This window comes from Panthera tigris, chromosome A2, assembly GCF_018350195.1.
Source record: "Panthera tigris isolate Pti1 chromosome A2, P.tigris_Pti1_mat1.1, whole genome shotgun sequence".
Lineage (NCBI taxonomy): Eukaryota > Metazoa > Chordata > Mammalia > Carnivora > Felidae > Panthera > Panthera tigris.
This window is the reverse complement of record NC_056661.1, coordinates 95619790-95643756: the sequence shown is the minus strand read 5'-3', so window position 1 is coordinate 95643756 and position 23967 is coordinate 95619790. Positions and strand designations below refer to the sequence as shown.

Here is a 23967-nt window from a genome sequence, read left to right as displayed (position 1 = left end):
TAATAGGAGTGTAAACTGGTGTGACAACTTTGGGAAACACTATGGCTTATAGATGCCTGTCTTCTCCCTGCATCTTCATGTAGTCTTTTGTGTGTGTGTGTGTGTGTGTGTGTGTGTGTGTGTGTGTGTGTGTGTCTATATCCTAATCTCTTCTTACAAGGACACCAGTCATGCTAGATAAGAGCCCACCCTAGTGACCTCTTTTTAACTTAAATATCTCTTTAAAGACTCTATCTCAGGGCACCTGGTGGCTCAGTCAGTTAGGTATCTGACTCTTGGTTTTGGCTCAGGTCATGATCCCAGGGTCATGGGACCAGGCCCTGTGTCAGGATCTGTGCTGGGCATAGAGCCTGCTTGGGATTCTCTCTCTCCCTCTCTCTCTGCCCTTTCCCTGCTTACACTGTCTTGCTCTATTTCTCAAAATAAATAAATAAACTTTTTTAAAGACCTTATCTCCAAATACAGTCACATTCTGTCACATTCTGAGGTACTGAGGGTTAGGACTTCAACATATTAATTTTGGAGGAGCACACTTCATCCCATAACAGGCACTTAAATCACATTGAGATTTTAATGTTTTCTTCTGTATTTATATATTTTTTCCATAGGGTCCCCACCACCACAATTTCTGAACTCTTATGACTTAAAATACTGTCTGATGAATAGTTTATAAGCAATGGTTCAAATTTTTTTGATAATTTTATGAGGTGTTAACTTTTTGATATTTTACATCCTTCCAAGTCCAAATAAACCATTCCTGAGCAAAACTGAAACTGACTGCATTTCTAACTTCCTCATTCGGCTTCTTCACTGCTGATCTCACACACGGTCAGAGGAGTCGGCGTATTGGGAGACCAGAGAACTCCACAAGTTCATTGTCTGGATTTCTAAAAGGATCTTACAATCTTATTTCTCCTGCCCACTAGGAAAGGATTAAGAAAACAAAGGTTGAAATCAACAGCTTCAACTTTTCAATATAAAAAGAAGTTTTCAGGAAAATCCTGGTAAGTTACAGAATCAGTAAACCTTTAAATTTTCTGCCGATGGTGTGGCTATTTTTTAAAATCCCAGCTGTACTTTTTATATAAATACTTGTGTTTATACATAAATGATTGCTTGTAAAAATGTTGAAAGTAATTAGAAATATCAATAGATTAAATATGTAGCAACATATTTAACTGAGGCTAACTTTGTGAATGCTCTTCTAGAAAGAAATGTACCGTTAAGTGTACTTGTAGTGGTGAAAACCTTATGGTCCCACAGGGCAGTAGGAAAGACAACAGAAAAACAATGCAAAGTTCAGGAATGTAAACGTTAAAGATTGTAAAGGAACCTGTGGTCATGTGAAACTGTAAAATTCTGTCTTCCGTAACTTAAGATGTTATTAGAAGCTTTACATTTAATCAAAGATAACACTCTCCAAAGACTATTTTTCTTTGTAAGAAGTCCCTTCACATTCATTTTTTTTTTTTTACAGCAATCTAGTTAAAAACCGAAAATGGAAACTTAACCAGGAAATGAAACTTAACTTGTGTTGTGTATGGTTTCGTTTCTTCAGACCAGCAGGGGGAGATGTGTAGCCCTCCCAGACTAGCATCAGAATCCTGCACAGCCTCTCCCTGATGATCAGCTCTGAGTCCTACGGAACAGGACTGCTTGGGGCATAGATATCTGGGATGCTCTGAGGATGCCCCTGAGATGAGGGTGGGTGGGCACCAGTGCTTGACCCTAACCATGTGCTCTGATGATTTGGCATTTCTTGTTCAACACCTAAAGAGAGAAAACTGGAGCAGTTGCTGGAGGATGGCATCCTGTAGCTCCTTTGCTAATAATTAATGGTATTACTGATAAGATTTGTGTTCACAATTGTTTCAAAACAGGAAGATGAGGGCCCCCAGGAAGCCAGAGTTATGTCAAGTCAATCTCAAAATTTGTCCACACCAGTCATTTTGATCTTTGCTTAGCTCCAACAATATATATTCAGATGCTCTTATAACTGATAAGGTACAAACTATTTTAAAAGCATTATTGAATATAGTAAGTTCAAATCATTATATGTTCACAACTGCTGTCATGAGAGGAGAGGGAGGTTGAGAACCTTTTGACATTATAATAGGTCCAAGATATTAGTAAAGAGTTTAGTGTATCATATTAAGTCAAAGTATTGCCGATTTTTCCATTTAACAAAAGGAAAGACTCCAGATTTGGGGAATAAATTGTGACCTTATCTGAGAACAGTGTTTCTATCTCCCTGGTATCTACTGGCAGAATCTGAAGCAAGAGAAAGCTGCCACCTCTTAGGTGGCACAAAGTTACCCTTGCAGCACTGGACACAGCACACAGTGAGTTGCTGGCTGTATAGAGGCATAAAAGCTGTAAGAAGAAGGGAGATACTGCAGAGGGAAATTTCTGATGTGCTGCCTCATTTCTAAAATGTTGGGCCTTAAAAAATATTTTTTAAATAAAGTTAAAAAAATTAAAAGGGGTGCCTGGCTGGCTCACAGAAGAACATGTGACTCTTGATCTTGGGGTCGTGAGTTCAAGCCCCACATTGCATGTAGAGATTACGAAAAATTTTAAAAATAATAAACTTTAGAATGTTGGGCCTTGGTGGAATTGCTATAATCACTGGCTAAAACAAAAGAGAAACCTTGAGTCTGTCCTCTCAGTCTTTGGGATATCCAGAGACAGGGTGGACGGTTAAATTACTGAAAGAGAACTCTGGCTAAGAGAAGTTTTGCAGCAGATCTGAGCAGGGTGTGTCTGTGGGAAGGGGGTAAGTCCCTCATGAGGAGATCAGCTTTCCAGAGCAGAGGCAGCAGATGAGAACAGCAGAGGTGCTGAGGCTCTGACACTGAGGACCCGGAAGAAAGAGAGAGAAAGAGAGACCTAGTTCAGTATGAGAAATGACCTTATTTGGAAACTGTGAGTGACACAGCAGAAATGATACAGGATATTATGAAACTAGGGTACCTAGAAGGACTGAAGGAGAAAACATACTTATTAGCCCTCCTTTCCTTTTGACAAAATTTCCTTTTCCTTCCTTGTGACCAGGTGATTGAAGCTAGAACTAGTTCTCGCCCTAACGAACAGCCCAGTAAGAATGTCTAGATTTCTGTGTGAGATTCAAGCCGAGTGAAAGAACTGCCCTAGTGAAATGAGCAGTCGTTTGGTCCTTTAACCCACAGACATAGCTAATTCAAGAGTTGTCAGAAATTTATTACTTTAAACTACTCTGAGAAAATGTTATTCATTCAACAAATTTTTTGTTAAAAGCTACTCTGTGCTAAGCACTGTAAAATAGTAAATACATGTAAAAACTCCTGATCCTCATGAAGTACACAGAAATAATGGGTGGGACAGAAAAAGAAACAAGATAAATAGGTAGGAGTATGTGGAATACTTTATTGTGATAAATCCCAAGTATATATATTTAAGGGAAAAAAATAACAGAGGAAGAACAGGAAATACTGGAGATGGAATAAAGTTTTCAGCAGGCTGGCCAACCATGCCTCAGTAAGAAGGTGACATGTGATGAAAGACGTAAGCAAAGGGAAGGAGTGAGCCCTGCAGGTATCTGAGGGCATCCCACAGAGAGGAAGCAAGGATAATGCCAGAAGCAGAAGTAGGTTCTTCCTGCAAGAAACAAGAAGGGGCTGGACCAGCTTTAGAAAGGGAAATGAAAAAAATATTTAATATCAGAAGGGTAACAGGGTGCCAGGTCATGTGAGGCCTTATAGTTTATAATAAAGGGCTCAGCTTTCACTCTGAGTCAAATGGTAAGCCACTGGAGGGACTGAACAGAATATTAGCATGTGATTTACATTTGAACAGGGTCACTCTGGCTGCTATTTTGAGAAGTCTCCAGCAGGATCAATAAGAGCAAGAGTGAAACAAGTGAGGGAGCTGCTCCTGACATCCAGGAGAGAGGTGGGGGCTTGGACGGGTTGGTAGTGGTGGAGATGCCAGATGTGTTTTAGAGAGACAACCTACAGGATTTGCACCACATTGAATGTGGAATGTGGAAGAAGGGGAAGAGAATGCCTGCAACAGATTTTTGGATGTTTGTTTAATTCATTAAAAGTATTTAAGGGGCGCCTGGGTGGCTCAGTCAGTTAAGCTGCCGACTTCGGCTCAGGTCATGATCTCACGGTCCCTGAGTTCGAGCCCTGTGTCGGGCTCTGTGCTGACAGCTCAGAGCCTGGAGCCTGTTTCAGATTCTGTGTCTCCCTCTCTCTCTGCCCCTCCCCTGCTCATGCTCTGTCTCTCTCTCTCTGTCAAAAATAAACATTAAAAAAAAAAAGTATTTAAATACAGGGGGTGATGCCATCTTGATGGAGGTTGTTCTTTTCATTATTCTTTCAAATCTTGTACATGTTTGACTTTTCACAATAGGAAGTTAGGGGGAAAATCTGTCTCACAGAGTTCCTAAGCAACAATCCAATCAATTCCATTTTAATTTTCTGTGATATCATTTTGTTTTTTGATGTAACAGATTCTCAACAAAAGGCAAACTGGAAAAGGACCAGATCTGTTCTGCCTACATCTGTATTTACTCACAGATGCTTTCCAGGACATGACTCTCGCAAATTTTCAAGAAAAGACAACTAATCTAATAGCTTGAGATCAAAGAACCTCACAAAGAGTTATTTCAAGTTGCTGATATAAAAAGGAAGTTTTCAGAAAAGTCTCGGTGAGTTTCTAATCATTAAAGATACCTGTTTCATCAAATTTCTTTAAAAAGCTGTCTTTAAAAACTAAGTCTAAAACATAGAGTAGAACTTTGAAAATGAACATATTTTCAAGTGCACATGAGCTATTTCTAATGAAATGATTTTAAAGGAATGAGAAATATTCCTGTTTGTAACATGTATATATCACTAGATGTAACTTGCACTGGCTGCAGAATTCTTAAAAAAAAATTTAACGCTTATTTATTTTTGAGAGACAGAGAGAGACAGAGCATGAGCAGCGGAGGGACAAAGAGAGAGGGAGACACAGAATCTGAAGCAGGCTCCGGGCTCTGAGCTGTCAGCACAGAGCGCAAGGCTCAAACTCAGAAACTGTGAGATCATGACCTGAGCCGAAGTCAGACACTTAACCGACTGAGCCACCCAGGTGCCCCTGAAGAATTCTTCAAGAAAGAAACCTTCCAACTACCATGATGCAGAGTGTTTCTGAAAGTGGAAGTCTCCAGAAATGAGTCTAGAAAGACCTAAGTAAAATGTTGATCAGAGGATCAGGAATCGAAGCATAGCAACCTGTGTAGAAAATTATAGCCATGTGCAGCTATGTCAAACCCTGTCTTGTATAACTCAAGATGATATCAAAGTTAAAGATTAGACCCACCGAAGTCTAATTCTTTTATTTTTTAAAACATTTATTTATTTACGTAATCTCTACACCCAAAATGGGGCTTGAACTCACAACCCCAAGATCCAGAGTTGTATGTTCTTCTGACTGAACCAGCCAGGCACCTCTAATCATTTTATTTAAGGCTTTCCTTTACAACTAGCTTGTACAAAGACTATGGGAGGAAATACATCATTTTAATGTGCACTTCCAGAAAATATAACCAACTTGTTTGGCAGTTTCATTTCTGAAGAACAGTAGGCTTGCTGATCTCCAATTGTGAGCATTCTTTACAAGAGGCAAAGATACTTGTGGGCTGCTGAGACCCAGCTTCCTGGAGGCAGGGGTGGGCACCACTGCTTGCCCTAAAAGCTGTTTGGTTTGATCCTTCCTGATCAACCCCAAAGCGAGAAAATAAAAGTCCTTAAGAAATGGGTCCTGAGGGCGCCTGGTTGGCTCAGTTGGTTAAGTGTCTAACTCTTGATTTCATTCAGTTCAGGTCATGTCTCACAGTTTGTGAGATCAAGCCCCGTATCAGGCTCTCTGCTGATGGTGCAGAGCCTGCTTGGGATTCTCTCCTTCCTTTCTCTCTCTCCCTCTCTCTAGAAGAAAGAAAGAAAGAAAGAAAGAAAGAAAGAAAGAAAGAAAGAAAGAAAGAAAGAAAGAAAGAAAGAAAGAAAAGAAAGAAAGGAAGGAAGGAAGGAAGGAAGGAAGGAAGGAAGGAAGGAAGGAAGGAAGGGGTCCTGAATCGAGTACTCATAAGGAGAACTCTGGGGTTCAAAATTTCCCAGAACATAATAAAGGAGATAAGGTAGAGGTCTTCTCCCCAATTCCAAGCAGAGCAACACCTTTATCCATTTCAGACCTTAAGGTTTTACATGCTTTTCTTTTGAAGAAGCAGAACAAAAGCAAACAACAACCAAGACAGCACTGGTTCTGTCCCATGCTCCTATACAATGAAAACAGGTTGGCTGAGAGGAGACATAATTAATCACGACATTGTTTTCCTGATCACAACCCTTCCCCTTTATTTATACTATGTAACTTCTTGTTATACATAAAGGTCCCTCATATTTAAAAAATATGCCAACACTCCAGGACATGAATCTAATCAGATAATGTTCATGAAATGATTTTGTCAGCCTCAGAACAGTGAAATATGTCAAAGTTCTACATAAATGTTAAGGAATCATCACCCAAAACAAGGTTGAATAATACACTGACTGGGCCAAAGAGTTATACCAAAGCATTATTAAAGCATTTTTCCCAAATCATGGTCATCTTGAATTAAATAAATGATCCAAATATGGATCGTAGACTATATAAGATGCGTGTATAATTGACAGAGTGCAAAATTTATGTGAAAGCATTACCAAATATATAGTAACTTCAAGTCATTATGAATCGTCTCAGCTCTCATCATAGTAGTGGGCAGCTGAGAAAGTTTTTACTGTTATAAAGGGTCTTCATCTTTGAACAGTGGGGAACCTGTGAGATAAAGTACAGATTAAAAACAGATTTGGGGAGGACAGATGCACTTCCAATTTGAGAAGAGTGCTCCCATCTCCCTGTAATTCCCAGCAGAATTCAAACAATAAAGGAGAAAATGTCTCCCTGGCAGGTGGCCCAAAGACCAGACCTTCCACATCCCCACATTATACATGGACACACACTCCTTGTAGAGTGCTGGAGTCTAGTGGGATCGGTATACTCACTGGCTATATCAGAAGAGAAAATCTAGAGCTTTTCCTTGTAATATCCGGGGTACCCAGAGGAGAAGGTGAGAAAGGACTCTGACTAAGAGAAGACATTGCCACAGACCTGGACAGAGCACATCTGTGGAGAATGACAAGAGCATCTCCAGAAGAGATGCCCAGAGATGCGTGGGTCTCCTCTCTAGAGCAGGGAGTTATAGACAGTCTGTTCAAAGAACAGAAACTAAAATAGAATGTATGGACTTAGTAACAGAAGAGAAGTCAAGAAGCAGTACAGTGGTAGATGTGGTTTTAGGAGCTCAAGGAAGCTCTCTTCTGATTGTTTCAGTTTCCTAGTTGCAATAGGAAGCAGGGTTATAGCAGAAAGTGACAATGGTGAGGAGGTGTTGGAGATTTGTGTGAATGTGTGAAATAGCCATTTAAGACAGTGAGAGAGTGAATATAGCAGGGAAACAGGATGGTAGCTCAGAGCATTTAACAGCCTGCTGGAGGACAGTGGTCATGACTGTAAAGTGAGACCAGGCAGGTTATGGAGGGTCATGTCCAGCCATGTTCCACCGAGTTGACACAGACAGAGTACAAGAGGAGGGAGGACAGAGCAAGTGATTACAATGAATGAACAAAGAAAGTCAAGCTAGTTACAAGGGAGAAGCAGTGAGGAGATGCAGGAGGGAGGTATTTGAATCTGAGATGCTGGAAGGCTTGTAGCCATTAGTGATTCTATTAGTTGGCTAGGGTTGCTGTAACAAAGTACCACAAAGTGAGTGGCTTAAATCACAGAAATGTATTATCTCACAGTTCTGGAGGCTGGAAGTCTTCAAGATCAAGATGTTGGTGAGATTGTTTCCCGCAGAGGGCTATAAACTGGAATACGTTCCTTGCTTTTCTTCTAGCTTCTGGTGGTTTGCTGGCAATCTCTGGCATTCCTTGGCTCACAGATCACCCCTATCCCTGCCTTCTTCTGCACGTGGTGTTCTCCATGTGTGTGTGTGCCTCTGTGTCCGAATTTCCCCTTCCTATAAAGATACCAGTTATACTGAATTAGGGCCCACTCTAATGGCTTCCTGTAAACATCGGCAATGACTCTATGTCCAAAAGGGCTGCATTCCAAGGTAGTGGGGCTAGGCCTTTGTCACATCAACCTAAACTTGTCAGGAGGTAATAATTAAGCAAGAGTGTCTATTTGGGACCAAAGAATATGTACTTTGGGATACACAGATTTAGGTAGCAACCCACATAGTGTCCCACTAAGCAAAAGTCAGGGGGTTTTAAGGGAAAAAGGGAATGCTCATATTCATAATGTTGCTTACAAAGGATTTTTGACTGGGGATCTTAGTCGGTTAAGTGTCTGAGTTCAGCTCAGATCATGATCTACAGTTTCTGGGTTCGAGCCCTGCGTCGGACTCTGTGCTGACAGCTTGGAGCCTCGTACCTGCTTCAGATTCTGTGTCTCCCACTCTCTTTGTCCCTCCCCTACTCATGCTCTGTCTCTCTCTGTCTCTCAAAAACAAATAAACATTAAAAAAAAATTTTTAAGGGGCACCTGAGTGGCTCAGTCGGTTAAGCGTCCAACTTCGGCCCAGGTCATGATCTTGTAGTTCTTGAGTTCAAGCCCCACATTTGGCTCTGTGCTGACAGCTCAGAGACCGGAGCCTTCTTCGGATTCTGTGTCTCCCTCTCTCTCTTCCTCTCCCCAATCACACTGTTTCTCTCTCTCTCTCAAAAATAAACATTACAAAAAAAATTTTTTTAATGTTAAAAAAGAATTTTTGATTGTTTTTGGTGGCAAAAAGCTAATCTTGACTGAATATAACTGATTGCTAAGGCTATCACTAAGTAAAACCTCTTCCTAGCAAGTAGAAAATTTGGGCTAAGTCCTTGGAATACTTTTGATTGGGCCAGGTTTAAAAGTTCATGGTTCCTCCAGTGAGGGCATGTATATGGCCCATCTCCTTAATGGCTCCATTTTAAAACCTCTTGACATAAGTGACGCCCTTTCCTTTCACCTATCACAAACACATAGGTTTTTTGAGGGAGGTGGTCATAATTCAACCCATAACAGTTATCATAAGGTCAATGATGTGACTGTTAAGACTGGAGTTGGGGGGAGGTCAAGATCATTAGACAAGAGGCAGTCAAGAGGGAGAAAGTGTATTGAAGGATCATTTGAGCCACCAAAAATTGTGACAGGAAGTGTCTGAGGGCATGAGTGCCTCTTCCCTTCATCTACCTACAAAAGGAGGTCAACATATATTTAAATATATAAAAAAGCAAGTTTGGTTAAACGTCGACTTCAGCTCAGGTCATGATCTCGTGGTTCATTAGTTTGGGCCCCTCATAAGGTTGTCTGCTGACAGCACAGAGCCCGCTTTAGATCCTCTGTCTCCCTCTCCCTCTCTCTCTCTCTCTCTCTGCCCCTCCCTCCCCCACCTCTCAAAAATAAAAGTTTAAAAATTTAAAAATAATACAGTAGTCATTTTTTATTCAAACTTTTCTCCAAAGTGACCTCAAAAAATCTTTCATTAGGATTATGTTTACTAATAACTGCTTCTACTATTCCGCATATAGTGCTTGTAAACAGGTAAGGCAGGACCCCTCCCTTCAGCCTTATCTGAAATGACACTTAGGACCTCTGCAGAGGAAGCAAGAGGATCCAGGCTCTGGGGTGTGTGGAGTCATCTCCTGGTTAGTAATTCCCTTTGCTCTGGAATTCTCTTTGGCAGACCCAGTACCTGGATCTGGGAGCAGGAGCACAGACAGCCCACTGTGGAGCACCACCACACCCATCTACTTGGACCCTGCAGATAGGACTTTGGAAGTCCTACCAGGTAGACTATGCCTTACTCTCTTCACTCTGCCCCCCAGACTTGTTCCCTCTACCTGCCTCCCACCCTACTCCAGAAGCCCCACTTTAACTTCACCTGTCCAATGTCCCCACTTTCCTCATAGTGACATTCCTCCCCTCCTCACAGATCCCAGTCCTTTGCCCATTATTGAGTCTTACACAAAGCACGATCACAATTTATTATTATAAACTGTTTTGAATGTATGTGTGTGGCTTTTTTTTTCTTTTTTAAATTTGCTCCATTGGATTATAAGTACTATGAAAAAACTCCACATCTGTTTTGGTTACCACTATTTTTCTTGAGCATGATGCCTAACAGGTGCTCAATAAAAATTTGTCGAGTGAATAAACAAATGATATTTATTTCTGGTTGCGATATGTGCACTAATTCTTATGGAACCTCAAAGACCTCTTGGATCTACACTGTAAAGTGAATGGAATCGATCATATGAAATATGTTTATAATGTTCATTGTGCCAGTAGCTCATAGTTCTGCTAATTGGCTCAGGACTAGGTATGTCCTGCAGACTGAAGGCAAAGTGAAATCATATGGTATTTGTCTTTCTCTGACTGACTTATTTAGCTTAGCATAATACTCCCTAGCTCCATCCACATTGTTACAAATGGAAAGATTTCATTTTTTTATGGCTGAGTAATATTTCATTGTATATTTACCACTACTTTATCCATTCATCATTTGATATATACTTGAACTGTTTCCATAGTTTGGCTATTGTAGATAAAGCTGCTATAAATATTGAGGTGCATATATTCCTTTGAATTAGTATTTTTGTATTCTTTGCGTAAATACCTAGTAGTGCAATTGCTGGATTGTAGAGTAATTCTATTTTTAACTTTTTGAGAAACATCCATACTGTTATCCAGAGTGGCTGTACCAATTTGCATTCCCACCAATAGTGCAAGATGGTTCCTGTGTCTCCACATGCTCACCAATACCTATTGTTTCTTGTGTTGTTAATTTTAGCCATTCTGACAGGTGTGAGGGGAAATCTCCTTGCAGTTTTGACTTGTATCTCCTGATTATCAATGATGTTGAGCATCTTTTCATATGTCTGTTGGCCATCTGGAACGTCTTCTTTGGAAAAAGGTCTATTCATGTCTTCTGCCCATTTTAATTAGATTATTCATTTTTGTGGTGTTGAGTCTACATAGTTCTTTATAGATTTTGGATACTAACCTTTTATAAGATGTCACTTGCAAATATCTTCTCCCATTCCATATGTTGCCTTTTAGTTTTGTTGATCGTTTCCTTTGCCATACAGAAGCTTTTTATTTTGATGAAGTCCCAATAGTTTCTATTTGCTTTTGTTTCCCTTGCCTCAGGAAGCATATATAGAAAGAAGTTACTGCATGTGTTTTCCTCCAGGATTTTTATGGTTTCAGGTTTCACCTTTAGATCTTTAATCCATTTTGAATTTATTTTTGCTTGGTGCAAAAAGAGGTCCAGTTTCATTCTCTTGCATGTGGCTGTCCAGTTTTCCCAACACCATTTGTTGAAGAGACTTTTTCCCATTGGATATTCTTTACTGGGTTTTTTTGAAGATTAATTGACCATATAATTATGGGTTTATTTCTGGCTTTTCTATTCCGTTCCATTGATCTACATATCTATTTTTGTGCCAGTACCACACTGTTTTGATTATTACAGCTTTCTAATATAACTTGAAGTCCAGAATTGTTATGCCTCCAGCTTTGCTTTTTCTTTGTCAAGGTTGCTTTGGCTATTCGAGGTCTTTTGTGGTTCCACACACACACAAAATTTTTTTTAATTTTAGAGAGAAAGAGCATGCAACTGGGGGAGTGGGGCAGAGAGAGAGAATGAATCTCAAGCAGGCTCCATGCTCAGCATGGATCCCAACATGGGGCTCAATCCCACAACCTAGGGATCATGACCTGAGCCAATATCAAGAGTTGGATTTTCAACCAACTGAGCACCAGGCACCCCAGTTCCATACAAATTTTAGGATTATTTGTTCTAATTCCATGAAAAAATGTTGTTGGTATTTTGATAGGGATTGTATTAAATGTGTAGATTGCTTTGGGTTACATGGACATTTTAACAATATTTGTTCTTCCAGTCCATGAGCATGGAATGTCTTTCCTTTTTTTTTTTTTTTTTTTTTTTTTTTTTTTGCGTCACCTTCAATTTCTTTCATTAGTGCTTTAAATTCTTCAGAGTACAGGTTTTTTTCACCTGTTTGGTTAGGTTTATCCCCAGGTATATTATTGTTTTTGGTGCAATTAAAAATGGGATTGATTTTCTCTTCTTGTGGCTTCATTATTGCTGTATAGAAATGCAACATATTTTTGTACATTGATTTTGTATTCTGCAACTCTACTGAATTCATTTATCAGTTCTAGCATTTTTTTTTTGGTGAAGTCTTTCAGGTTTTATGTATAGAGTATCATGTCATATGCAAATAATGAAAGTCTTACTTCTTTCTTACAGATTTGGATGCCTTTTATTTCTTTGTGTTGTCTAAGTCCTGTTGCTAGGACTTCCAGTAATATGTTAAATAACAGTAGTGATAGTGGATATCCCCATCTTGTTCCTGACTGTAGAGGAAAGGCTCTCAATTTTTCCCCATTGAGGATGATATTAGCTGTGGGTTTTTCATATATGGTCTTTATTGTGTTGAAGTATGTTCCCTCTAGACCTACTTTGTTGAGGTTTTTATCATGAATGGATGTTGTAGCTTGTCAACTCTTTTTTTGCATATATTGAAATGATAATATGGTTCTTATCCATTATTTTATTAAGGTGGCATATCACATTGATTGATTTGCAAATATTGAACCACTTGGCAACCCAGGAATAAATCCGATTTGATCATGGTGAATAATTTGGGTCCTTTCTCTTTTTGATAAGTCTGGCTAGAGGTTTATTTTATTAATTTTATTATTTTTTTTTCAAAGAACCAGCTCCCGCTTTCATTGATCTGTTCTATTGTTTTTTAGGTTTATATATCATTTATTTCTGCTCTAATCTTTATTATTTCCTTCCTTCTGCCAGCTTTAGGCTTTTTTGTTGTTGTTGTTGTTCTATTTCTAGCTGCTTTAGGTGTAAGATTAGGCTGTTTATTTGAGATTTTTCTGGCTTTTGAGGTAAGCCTGTATTGTATATACTCCCTCTTAGGACCACTTTTGCTGCATCCCAAAGACTGTTTGAGATTTCATTTTCATTTGTTTCCATGTATTTTTTAATTCCTTTTTTGATTTCCTGGTTGACCCATTCATTGTTTACTAGCATGTTGTTTAACTGCCATGTATTTGTGATCTTTCCAATTTTTATCTTGTGGTTGACTTCTAGTTTCATAGTGTCATGGTCAGAAAAAATATGTAGTATGAGTTCAATCTTTTTGTATTTCTTGAGGCCTATTTTGTGACCTAATATGTGACCTATTCTAGAGGATGTTCTGTGAGCACTTGAAAGAATGTATATTCTGCTGTTTGGGGTCAATTTCTGGGATATTTAGGATGATTTGATAGTTAACTACTTGTGTTCATGAGTCATAATGAGTCTAGGGTCCTCCTACTCTGCTGCCATCTTCTTCTCCTTTCTTACTGCAGTTTTTATTTGTAGTTCCCTGATGATAAGTGATGATGAGCATCTTTTTATATGTCTGTTGGCCATCTGTATGTCTTCTTTGGTGAAATGTCTATTCATGTCTTCTCTCCATTTTTAATTGGATTATTTGTTGTTGTTGTTTGTAATGACCCATATAAGTTCTTTATATTTTGGATATGAACCCATTATCAGGTATGTAATTTGCAAATATCTCCTCCCATTCAGTAGGTTGTTTTTTAGTTTTATTGATTGTTTCCTCTGTTGTACAGAAGCTTTTTATTTTGATGGAGTCCCAACAGTTTATTTTTGCTTTTGTTTCCCTTGTCTCAGGAGATATATCTGGAAAAATGTTGCTTCATAGGCTGAAATCGTTTTAACAAAGTTAAAAACTCATACTATTTTTCTTATCTAATTTCAGTCAGGCCAGGCCAGTTTGAAATACAGCTAACTCTTTTGGTATCTCTGAGAGCCACAAGAATTAGCCAAGCAAATTGACTTCCCTAACATTTTGCTACCACATCTCTTTCTGTCTTGGTGGCCTAATAGCTTGAGTTCCAAAAGACAGTAGGTGATGAGGTAGCTGATTGCTTCATTGCTATGTAACAAAGATGGCCATCTTCCTAGTTGAGAAAGGAGTTTTCTGTTCCCCAACCCACCTCCACTTATCTGGTTTTATATTTAAAGTTTATTTGCAATATTCAGCTATGGGAATCAATGTCTTGTTACTTAAAATTCTGGTTTTAAATTACAAAAATGCTTGTTGTACCTAGGTGGCTGTCAGGTGAGCTTCCAACTTAAGCTCAGGTCATGATCTTGTGGTTCATGGGTTCTGGCCCCCCGTCAGGCTCTGTGCTGATAGCTCCAAGCCTGGAGCCTGCTTCAGATTCTGTGACTTCCCTTCCCTCTCTCCACCCCTCACCCACTCACACTCTGTCTCTCTCTGTCAAATATAAATTTAAAAAAAAATTCAAAAAACAGTTACAAAACCCCAACTTTCACCAAATTAAACCTAAAAGGGATAATTACTATATGGATAAAGGTGTATGTGACCCTAGTTGGAAGCAACTGCTCATTTCATGATAATAATTATAATCACCTAGGAAACAAGGGCACTAATTGGGACTATAAAACATTAGTATCGACTAGTTTTTTTTTAATTTTTTTTTTACATTTATTTACTTTTGAGAGACAGAGTGAGACAAAGTGAGAGTGGGGGAGGGGCAGAGAGAGAGGGAGGCACAGGATCGGAAGCAGGCTCCAGGCTCTAAGCTGTCAGCACAGAGCCTGACGCGGGGCTCAAACCCACAGACTGTGAGATCATGACCTGAGCTGAAGTCGGACGCTGAACTGACTGAGCCACCCAGGCACCCCAGTATCGACTAGTTTTAAGAGTCATTCTTGAACAATATTTTATATATGTTGTTTGTGTAAAATTATGTACATAATTGACTATGTAATTTCAATCGTTAAGCATAATACTAAAATGCTTATCGTATTACTTTTTCCAAGGAAAAAACTGCAAGCTCGAAATGAGTGAAAAAGTAGAGCTACCCGAAGTGACCAACAACTGGACCAAAGAGCATGTGAAACAATGGGTAACCAAAGACCTTAAGATTGATGAGAAATATGGGCAGATTCTGATCGATGAAGAAGTAACTGGATTAGTCCTGCAGGAATTAACTGAGATGGACCTTAGAGAAATGGGGCTACCACGGGGTCCAGCACTTTTGATAAAACGGACATATAACAGATTGAATAATAGGTACCCTGAAAGTAACAATCAGGATTCTGGACAATTAGATCATACAAAACCATCCCTACAAGAACACCCAAAAAAGCCACAACAGACAAAAAAGGAAGATGAAAAATCAGGGTTACCCAATTTTAATCATGATCTCAGAGAGATCAGAGATACCAAAAAACAAAAATCAATTCTTTCGAAAGAAGATGCATTAAATGGAGGAACAACCACTGAAGACCAAAATCAGGATAAGCTAGAAACTGAACAGTTGACTTGTATGCCATATCCTTTTGATCAGTTCCATAACAGCCAACGTTACATAGAACATAGTATTCTACAACCTGAAACTGGCCCACTCAATCTCATAGACCCAATACATGAGTTCAAAGCTCTCACAAATACAGAAGCAGCCACAGAAAAGGACATTAAGATGAAATTTAGCAATGAAGTCTTCCGATTTGCAGCAGCTTGTATTAATTCACGCACCAATGGCACCATCCATTTTGGAGTTAAGAACAAACCCCATGGACAAATTGTTGGTGTGAAAGTCACCAGTAAAGATGCCTTCATTGACCACTTCAATATAACGATCAGACAATACTTTGAAGATGATGTCAATGAAGCCAAGAAGTGCATTCGGGAACCAAGGTTTGTGGAAGTTCTACTGCAGAACAATACACCATCTGACAGATTTGTCATAGAAGTAGATGTTATTCCAAAACACTCTGTGTGTGAAGAAAAGTATTTCTTAATTAGGATGCAGAACTGTAAAAATGAAACATGGAAACCAAACCAAGATCTTTCACTGTTTGTGAGAGATGGGGCCAGCTCTAAGGATATCCTGGCCAATGTTAAGCAACGGGATATAGCTTACAAAGCATTTTTACAAAATTTAAAGTCACTAGCAGCATCTAGAAAAGAGGCTGAAGAAGAATATGAGGTGAAGGCAAATAAGAAGGAGAGCGAAGGACAAAAGCTTATCAAACTTCTCATAGGCAACCGAGATTCACTGGATAATTCATATTACAGCTGGTACATTCTTGTAACAAATAAATGCCATCCAAACCAAACAAATAACTTAGATTTTCTAAAGGAAATGAAGTGGTTTGCTGTGTTGGAGTTTGATCCTGAATCTGTGAGCAAGGGAGTGGCCAAAGCTTACAAAAAAAGCCGAGTAGCAAATCTTCACTTTCCAAATCAGTTTGAAGAAAAGACAAATAACATAAGGGAGAAAATTTCTAGTTTAAATCTTTACCAGCAGCCCAGCTGGATCTTCTGCAATGGCAGATCAGACTTGAAAAATGAGAGCCATAAGCCTCTAGAACCACACTTATGGCATAGAGAAAGAGCTTCTGAAGTCAGAAAGTTGATTTTATTTCTCACAGATGAAAATATAATGACAAGAGGGAAATTTTTGGTAGTGTTTCTATTACTCTCTCCAGTGGAAAGCCCAGGAGATCCCCTCATTGAAACTTTCTGTGCTTTCTATCAAGCTCTCAGAGGAATGGAAAATATATTGTGTATCTGTGTAAACTCACAGATTTATCAACGATGGAAAGATCTGCTACAAACAAGACTGACAATGGCAGATGAATTAACAAACCACAGTATTTCCACTTTAAATTTAGAACTGATAAACAGTACTATTCTTAAACTAAAACCAGTGACTCAGTCATCAAGAAGATTTTTGCCTTCCCATGGATTTTCTTCCGTTATCTTAGAGAAAAAGGAAGAGGATATCTTGACTGCACTGGAAATCCTCTGTGAAAATGAGTGTAAAGACACAGACATAGAGAAAGATAAATCTAAATTCCAAGAATTTAAGACATCAAAAGAGGAACACTTTTATCGAGGTGGCAAAGTATCCTGGTGGAACTTCTATTTTTCTTCTGAAAACTATTCTTCAGCTTTTGTCAAAAGAGATAGTTATGAAAAGCTTAAAGATCTGATACAGTGCTGGGCAGACTCTCCTAAACCAGTATTTGCAAAAATTATCAATCTTTATCATCATCCAGGCTGTGGGGGTACTACGTTAGCTATGAATGTCCTCTGGGACCTAAAGAAAAACTTTAGATGTGCTGTGTTAAAAAACAAAACAACTGACTTTGCAGAAATTGTAGAACAAGTGACCAAACTGATTACCTATAAGGCAACCAGCCATGAAGACTACTTTCCTGTACTTCTCCTTGTGGATGATTTTGAAGACCAGGAAAATGTTTATGTCCTACAGAATGCCATCGATTCCATTTTAGCAGAGAAGGGCTTGAGATATGAAAAAACACTGGTAATTATCCTCAACTGCATGAGATCCCAGAATCCTGATGAGACTGCAAAATTAGCAGACAGTGTTGCACTAACCTACCAACTTTCTCCTAAGGAACAAAGAGCTTTTGAGGCTAAACTGGAAGAAATTGAAAAGCAACACAAGAACTGTGAAAACTTTTATTCCTTCATGATCATGAAGAGCAATTTTAATGAAATGTACATAGAAAAGGTAGTCAAGAATATCCTAAAAGGACAGAATGTTGACAGCAAGGAAGCACAACTCATCTCCTTCCTGGCTTTACTCAACTCTTATGTTACTGATTCTACAATTTCAGTGTCACAGTGTGAAATATTTTTGGGAATCATATACACTAGTATACCCTGGGAACCTGAAAGCCTAGAGGATAAGATGGGAGCCTATTCTACACTTCTAATAAACACAGAAGTTGCAGATTTTGGGAGATACACAGGTGTGCGCATCATTCATCCTTTGATTGCCATTTTCTGTCTGAAAGAACTAGAAGAAAGCTATAACTTGACTAAATGTCAAATTGCATTGAAGATCTTAAATGAAAATTTATTCTATGTTTCTGGAATAGGAAGAGAAAAATTTCAACATGATGTGCAAACTCTTCTGCTTACAAGACAGCGCAAGGAGTATGGAGATGAAACAGACACTTTGTTTGCCCCATTAATCGAAGCTTTAAAGAATGAAGAAATTGAAAAGGTCTTGGTGGCAGGGAGTGTTCGATTCCCACAAAATGCATTCATTTGTCAGGCCTTAGCAAGATATTTCTACATTAAAGAAAAGAATTTTAATATTGCTCTGGATTGGGCAAATCAGGCCAAGAAGAGAGCATCTAAAAATTCCTATATCTCAGATACACTTGGTCAAGTCTACAAAAGTCAAATCAAATGGTGGTTGGATGAAAGGAAGAACTCCAAGGATATTACTGTTAATGATCTGATTACTGTTAATGACCTAACATATCTCCTGGAAGCTGCTGAAAATGCCTCAAGAGCTTTCAAAAAATCCCAAGAGCAAACTGAGAGGAAAGGCTATGAAACAGAGGCCTGGGCACCACAGAAGTTGCAAAGAAAATATGACACATACAATACAGCCGGTTTCTTGGGTGAAATCGAAGTTGGTCTTTACACTATTCAGATTCTCCAGCTCACTCCCTATTTCCTCAAAGAAAATGAATTATCTAAAAAAGCTCTGGTAGAATTTTTATCAGGAAAGGGACTTACTCCCATAAATCCAAAATGTGAATATTATTTGGCTCTCAGCAAGTTCACACCCTACTTACAAGATTTACAATCAGATTTGAAAAGGTGCTTTGACTTCCTTGATGATTATATTGTTCTTTTGAAAATGAAGAACACCCAAAAAGAAATAGTAGAAATCTCATTACGCAAAAAAATCACTCGTTGTTTCAGGAAATACATGGAACTTTTCTGCCATTTGGATTTCGGTCCATTACAAGGCAAAGAGAGTCAGTTTCTCCAAGAAGAGAAATGCAGGAAAGGTTTAGAAGCTTTGAGAGCAGATAGGTTTTCTGGACTCCTGGAATATCTTAATCCAAATCACAAAGACGCTGCAACCAATATGGAAAATATAGTGAACAAATATTTTTTCCTATTGAAGCAAAACCCAACTAAACACCTGGCAAAGGAGAAACTAAATTTCATTTTAGCCAACATTATTCTTAATTGTCTAAAACCCCACTCCAAATCCATTCAACCACTTACCACACTGAAAAAACAGCTCCGAGAAGTGTTGCAAGTCATAGGACTAAGTCATCAATATCCAGACCCTTATTTCTTGGCCTGCCTTCTGTTCTGGCCAGAAAATCAAGACCTAGATGAAGATTCCAAACTAATGGAAAAGTATGTTTCATCCTTAAACAGAACCTTCAAGAGACAGTACAGAAGCATGTGCAGGTCCAAGCAGGCAAGCACACTCTTTTATCTGGGGAAGAAGAAGGGTCTCCACAGTCTTGTTCACAAAGCTGAGATAGAACAATACTTCAATAAAGTACAAAATATAAATTCTCTCGGGCAGAGTGGTGACGTTTGGAAAAAAAAAGAAGTCAAAGACCTCCTGTGTCGTCTAACTGGTCAGGCTGAAGGCAAGCTAATCTCTATGGAATATGGAACAGAGAAAAAAATTAAAATACCAGTAACACCTGTTTATTCAGGTCCACTCAGAAGTGGTGGAAACATAGAAAGAGTGTCCTTCTACCTAGGATTTTCCGTGGAAGGCCCTCTAGCATATGACATAGAAGTAATTTAAAAAGACATATTAACTCAAATATGTTTATTCATCTCTCTCTGTGATTTTATTCCCTCTCTCTATTCCCATGGCATTTTAATAACATTATTGGCTTATCTGCAATCACAGATTCTGCGTTTGTCTCCCTGAATGAATTATAATTTTTGAGGGCATGAAGTGTGTCTACACAGAGTTTGGTACACAGCAGAGTTGACTGTTCATTGTTTTAAATACGCATTTTCAGATGTATATTCTGTTGGTATTCACTGGTCACATTAGAGCTGGCTATAGGTCAATAAAATCTGTTTTAATTCTATCACTTATGAATATTCTGAATTGTGAATTATTTATTCACTGTGAAAGCAGAGACTTAAATAAGATGAATATGAAAGGAAAAGCCCCTCCTGTGTTTGGAAATCAGACCCAGAGATCCACACCACAGTGCCACCTACCTCCTCTTGGTATCAATAAAAATGTATAGAGGGTAAATATTTTGTTCTCTTTTCCACCTACCCCTCTACCTATCCATATAAATACACACTTCCTTGTACCCCTTGCCCTTCTCCCAACTTCTTGCTTCAGGAGGGGGAAACAGAAAACAAAGTAGTCACAAGCTTGAACTCCCTTTGCCCCCTTCCTCCCATTTACAGATAAATCTGTTTCTACGGCCATTCTTGTTTCCTGTCAACATAGTCTTATCTCCACCTGTTCTTTAGAGCCCCTCTCTCTTGGCTTCTTTTTTCCATTCACTGCCCTCTTTTCTCTTTTGACTTCTCAACCTGTGCTATATACACGCTATTTTCTCTATCAAATATTCCCTTATTTTCATCCAACATTTTCCATATGACTATTCTGATTTGTCCATCACAACTCAGTTTGAATCAACTCCACCAGAAAGTCTTCCCTGACCCTAGAGCCCCTGCCATAACTTCCTCATGGCAATATGTGTTCCCAACTTTCCAGAAGGCAATCCTAGAAGCTTGGCCCTAGACTTAAACCAAGCAGAACAGCCTCGAACAGCATTCTAGAGCTTGGATTTTAAGAGATATCCATTGCCTATAAGGTAAAACACATGCTAATATAGATTAAATTAAATACTTAACAAATACATGTTTATTTATCTACTTCCTATCTCCTTAGTAACTTAGATATTCCAGGTTGCAAAACCAATTCCTCTTGTCATCTAGAGATCTATTCCCTATCAGGGTTCTTTTCACCAGTATTTCTGTGAATCTCTGGGGAATGCTCACATGGTCCACAAACATGCCCCTGTTGCTAGAAGCCACATCTGCTGCTGATCTTGCTCCAGACTGCTGCCTCCCTTTTCTGCAGCCCACCTGTCCATTTGGTGGGCTTCCAAGTGTCCACACACCCCTGGACATAGGCTGGATCCTTAAACCTTCATAGCTCAGCTAAGCCTGGGCTACAACATTTAGCAATAGTTAACTAATGGCTTGACATAAGAGAAAAAAGTTCTAATAGAAGGAAGAAAAATTGTTAAATATTCCTATTATCCATGAATATCCTCAGAGTTCACAGGCCCAGCTCCTCTACAAGGTTTTTTAGGGATCTTCTCTTTTCTCAACCTGCTTTTATTTATCCAATCACAAAAGGCTATTTATTTTTACGAATCACCAAATGAATAATGTTTTATTGATCTAAGATGGGTATGTTTTACCAAGTTTTCTTAGGCCTTCTTGAATTTTTTTTTTTTTAAGTAGAGGCTTGAACTCACAACCCTGATATCAAGACCTGAGCTGAGATTGAGAGTCAGATGCTTAACCAACTGAGCCACCCAAGTGCCCCAGGCCTTCTTTAATTTAAATACTAGCTATCTTTTTCACTCCTTGTCAGTCTTTGGTTAAAGGAATTTACTAACTCAGTGATACTCTAATTCGAGCCTTTTCCCCTAATCACACAACATTAGTGTTCTCACACTGTATTGTTTACCTCTTTTCCAATACTCATCTTCACAAGTAGGTATGCTGCAGTACATCAGTTTATATGATTTTAAATAAAACCAGTATTTCCCCAATACTTGAAAAACTATCACATTGAGAACAAGGAACTGAACAGTTAGATGAAAACAAAACCAAAAACCAAAAAACTATATTCATTACTCATAACCCTGTTAAATATGAGCTGAAAAAAATTATAACCCAAGATGTTTTTTTCAGATAACTTAAAATGTTTTATTTTTTCATTCTTATTTGAGAGAAAATATTATTTCTGAGTCTCAAGTATGTGTGAGTGATCTGAGAGGCAGAATGTCTACAAACATGGTTGACTTGCACTGAGCACTGTGAAGCCACATTCCATTATCTCACGAGGGGTGGATAAATGCTGACACTTTGGATCACCAAATCCCTTGAGGAACAATCATTCTATTTTCCAGTATTAGCAATACTTTCCATATTTTCTCAAAATACATGGCTACATAAACAAAGAGACTGGATTAGAGAAAATTAAATTTACATTAAGCTTGGTATCACTATAAAGGGATTACTGGTATATTAGTTTGGAAATACTCATGATATGAATTACACAAACAATGTGGGATTTATAATCATGTGAATTATACTTAAAGTTACCAAACAGACTCTTAACAAAGCAACAAGCAAGAAGAAAAAAAAATTTAAGTAAGTACTACACCCATCGTGGAGCCCAACACAGAGCTTGAACTCATTACACTGAGATCAACACCTGAACTGAGATCAAGAGTCAGATGCCTAATCAACTGAGCCACCCAGGCGCCCCAAGAAGGAAGAAATTTTTAAAGAGAAGTCAAAGGTCAAAGTTTTCTGCTTAAAGCTGAATAACCCTTGGGTAAATAAAGCATATCTATATGTTCTGGGTCTAACCAATCTTTTTCTTTTTCTTTTTTTTTAAACATTCTGTGGAATAGAGACTCTATTGTCCAAACATGGCTTGTCCCTCTGTGAAAGCTGAGCCTTCCAGGGTGGACAGTTGGCAACGTTGTATCTGACCCTCACAGGGCACAAGCCAGTTCCTAAAGGGAGTCAGATCTTCAAGAAGCCTCATGTGTCTTAAAGACTAAAGATGTGTGTTGGCCATAAATAGGCACAGGAAGATCCAAATTGTTCTTACCATCTTAGAAAAGTGGAAAGTAGCATTACAAATAAATCATGGCATACAATTTATAGGCTCATCTAGAAAGGATAATTAGTAAAAGGCAGAGAATTAATAGACAATATCCATGTGGTCTGCTCTTACTTAAAAAGTACCAACTATGTGCTAAGGAACAACATCTGCTTGGTAGGATACAACATCCACATGTAACCCTCATAATGTCACTTTACCTTGTTCTTTCAGCCAATTGTATTAAGTTTCTAACTACCTACCCAATATGCTTAAAACACATTCATTTTACTGGCTCATCTTGGGAGTTTTGAAATGATATTCATTACAGATACTGTAAAAATATAAACATTTGCCAGTGGATGCCACAGCTTAACCCCGTTAAGATGGTAAGAACATATTAGCTAATTCTAACATCAGGCCAGGAATTATGGGTACTAATTAAACTAAAACATCGGTTACTCACAGATGTGGTAGAGTAAAACTGATGCTTGGCAGCCTATGACTCTTCATATTGATGTACTAAGTATCATTTTTTCTTTATTTCTAAACTTTCCAGGTGAAATGACATCAGTTCCTTGTTTCATTTTGACTTATACAAAAGACGGACACAAAGTCAAATTTAGACAAAGGCTTGACAGTTTCTTATAAAGTAAAAGGTGTGCCTATTACATCCAGTAATCCCATGCCAAGGTATTTACATAATAAAATGAAGACATATGTCCATAAAAAGACTTGTACAAAAAATAGTCACAGCAGTTTTAAGCATGACTGCCAAAAACGGAAACAACTCAGACGTCTATTTAAAGGAAATTGGATAAACAAATTGGGAAATACTGACAAAAACAGAATACTATTCAGCAATAAAAAGGAGCAAACTAATGATACATGCAACACTAGGACCAATCACAATGACATTACATTGAATTTAAAAGAAGCCAGTCACAAAAGAGTTCATACTATATGATTCCTTGTATATGAACATTTGGAAACTAATCTATGGTAAAAAAAAAAAACAAAAAACAAAAAACAAAAAACAAAAACCCAGAAGAATGGTTTCCTCTTCAGGGGGTTAGGAGTAACCAG

The 23967-nt window shown here is 38.5% G+C and overlaps 1 protein-coding gene and 1 long non-coding RNA gene across 4 annotated transcripts in view; one reads left to right on the top strand and one right to left on the bottom strand.

The window, feature by feature from the left end:
* The window catches only part of LOC122233561, a 47739-nt gene extending 39273 nt beyond the window's left edge, over positions 1 to 8466 (bottom strand). For both annotated transcript variants that reach the window (XR_006211166.1, XR_006211169.1), the window contains exon 1: positions 7864 to 8466. This is a non-coding gene — a long non-coding RNA (uncharacterized LOC122233561). The remainder of the gene's footprint in view (positions 1 to 7863) is intronic.
* SAMD9L (sterile alpha motif domain containing 9 like) lies at positions 820 to 21780 on the top strand. 2 transcript variants are annotated; one of them, XM_007076704.2, is made up of 4 exons: positions 820 to 1004; positions 4496 to 4693; positions 9791 to 9895; positions 15011 to 21780. In XM_007076704.2, the coding sequence occupies exon 4, from the start codon at positions 15031 to 15033 to the stop codon at positions 19801 to 19803; it is 4773 nt and encodes a 1590-aa protein (XP_007076766.2). In that variant the 5' UTR covers positions 820 to 1004; positions 4496 to 4693; positions 9791 to 9895; positions 15011 to 15030; the 3' UTR covers positions 19804 to 21780. The 2 variants fall into 2 exon arrangements, with proteins under 2 accessions (XP_007076766.2, XP_015390590.2); XM_015535104.2 differs by lacking the exon at positions 4496 to 4693.
* The last annotated feature ends 2187 nt before the right edge of the window (positions 21781 to 23967 follow it).

Excerpts from the sequence above, each read along its gene's own strand:
- SAMD9L (XM_015535104.2), top strand. The coding sequence starts at position 15,031 with ATGAGTGAAAAAGTAGAGCTACCCGAAGTGACCAACAACTGGACCAAA.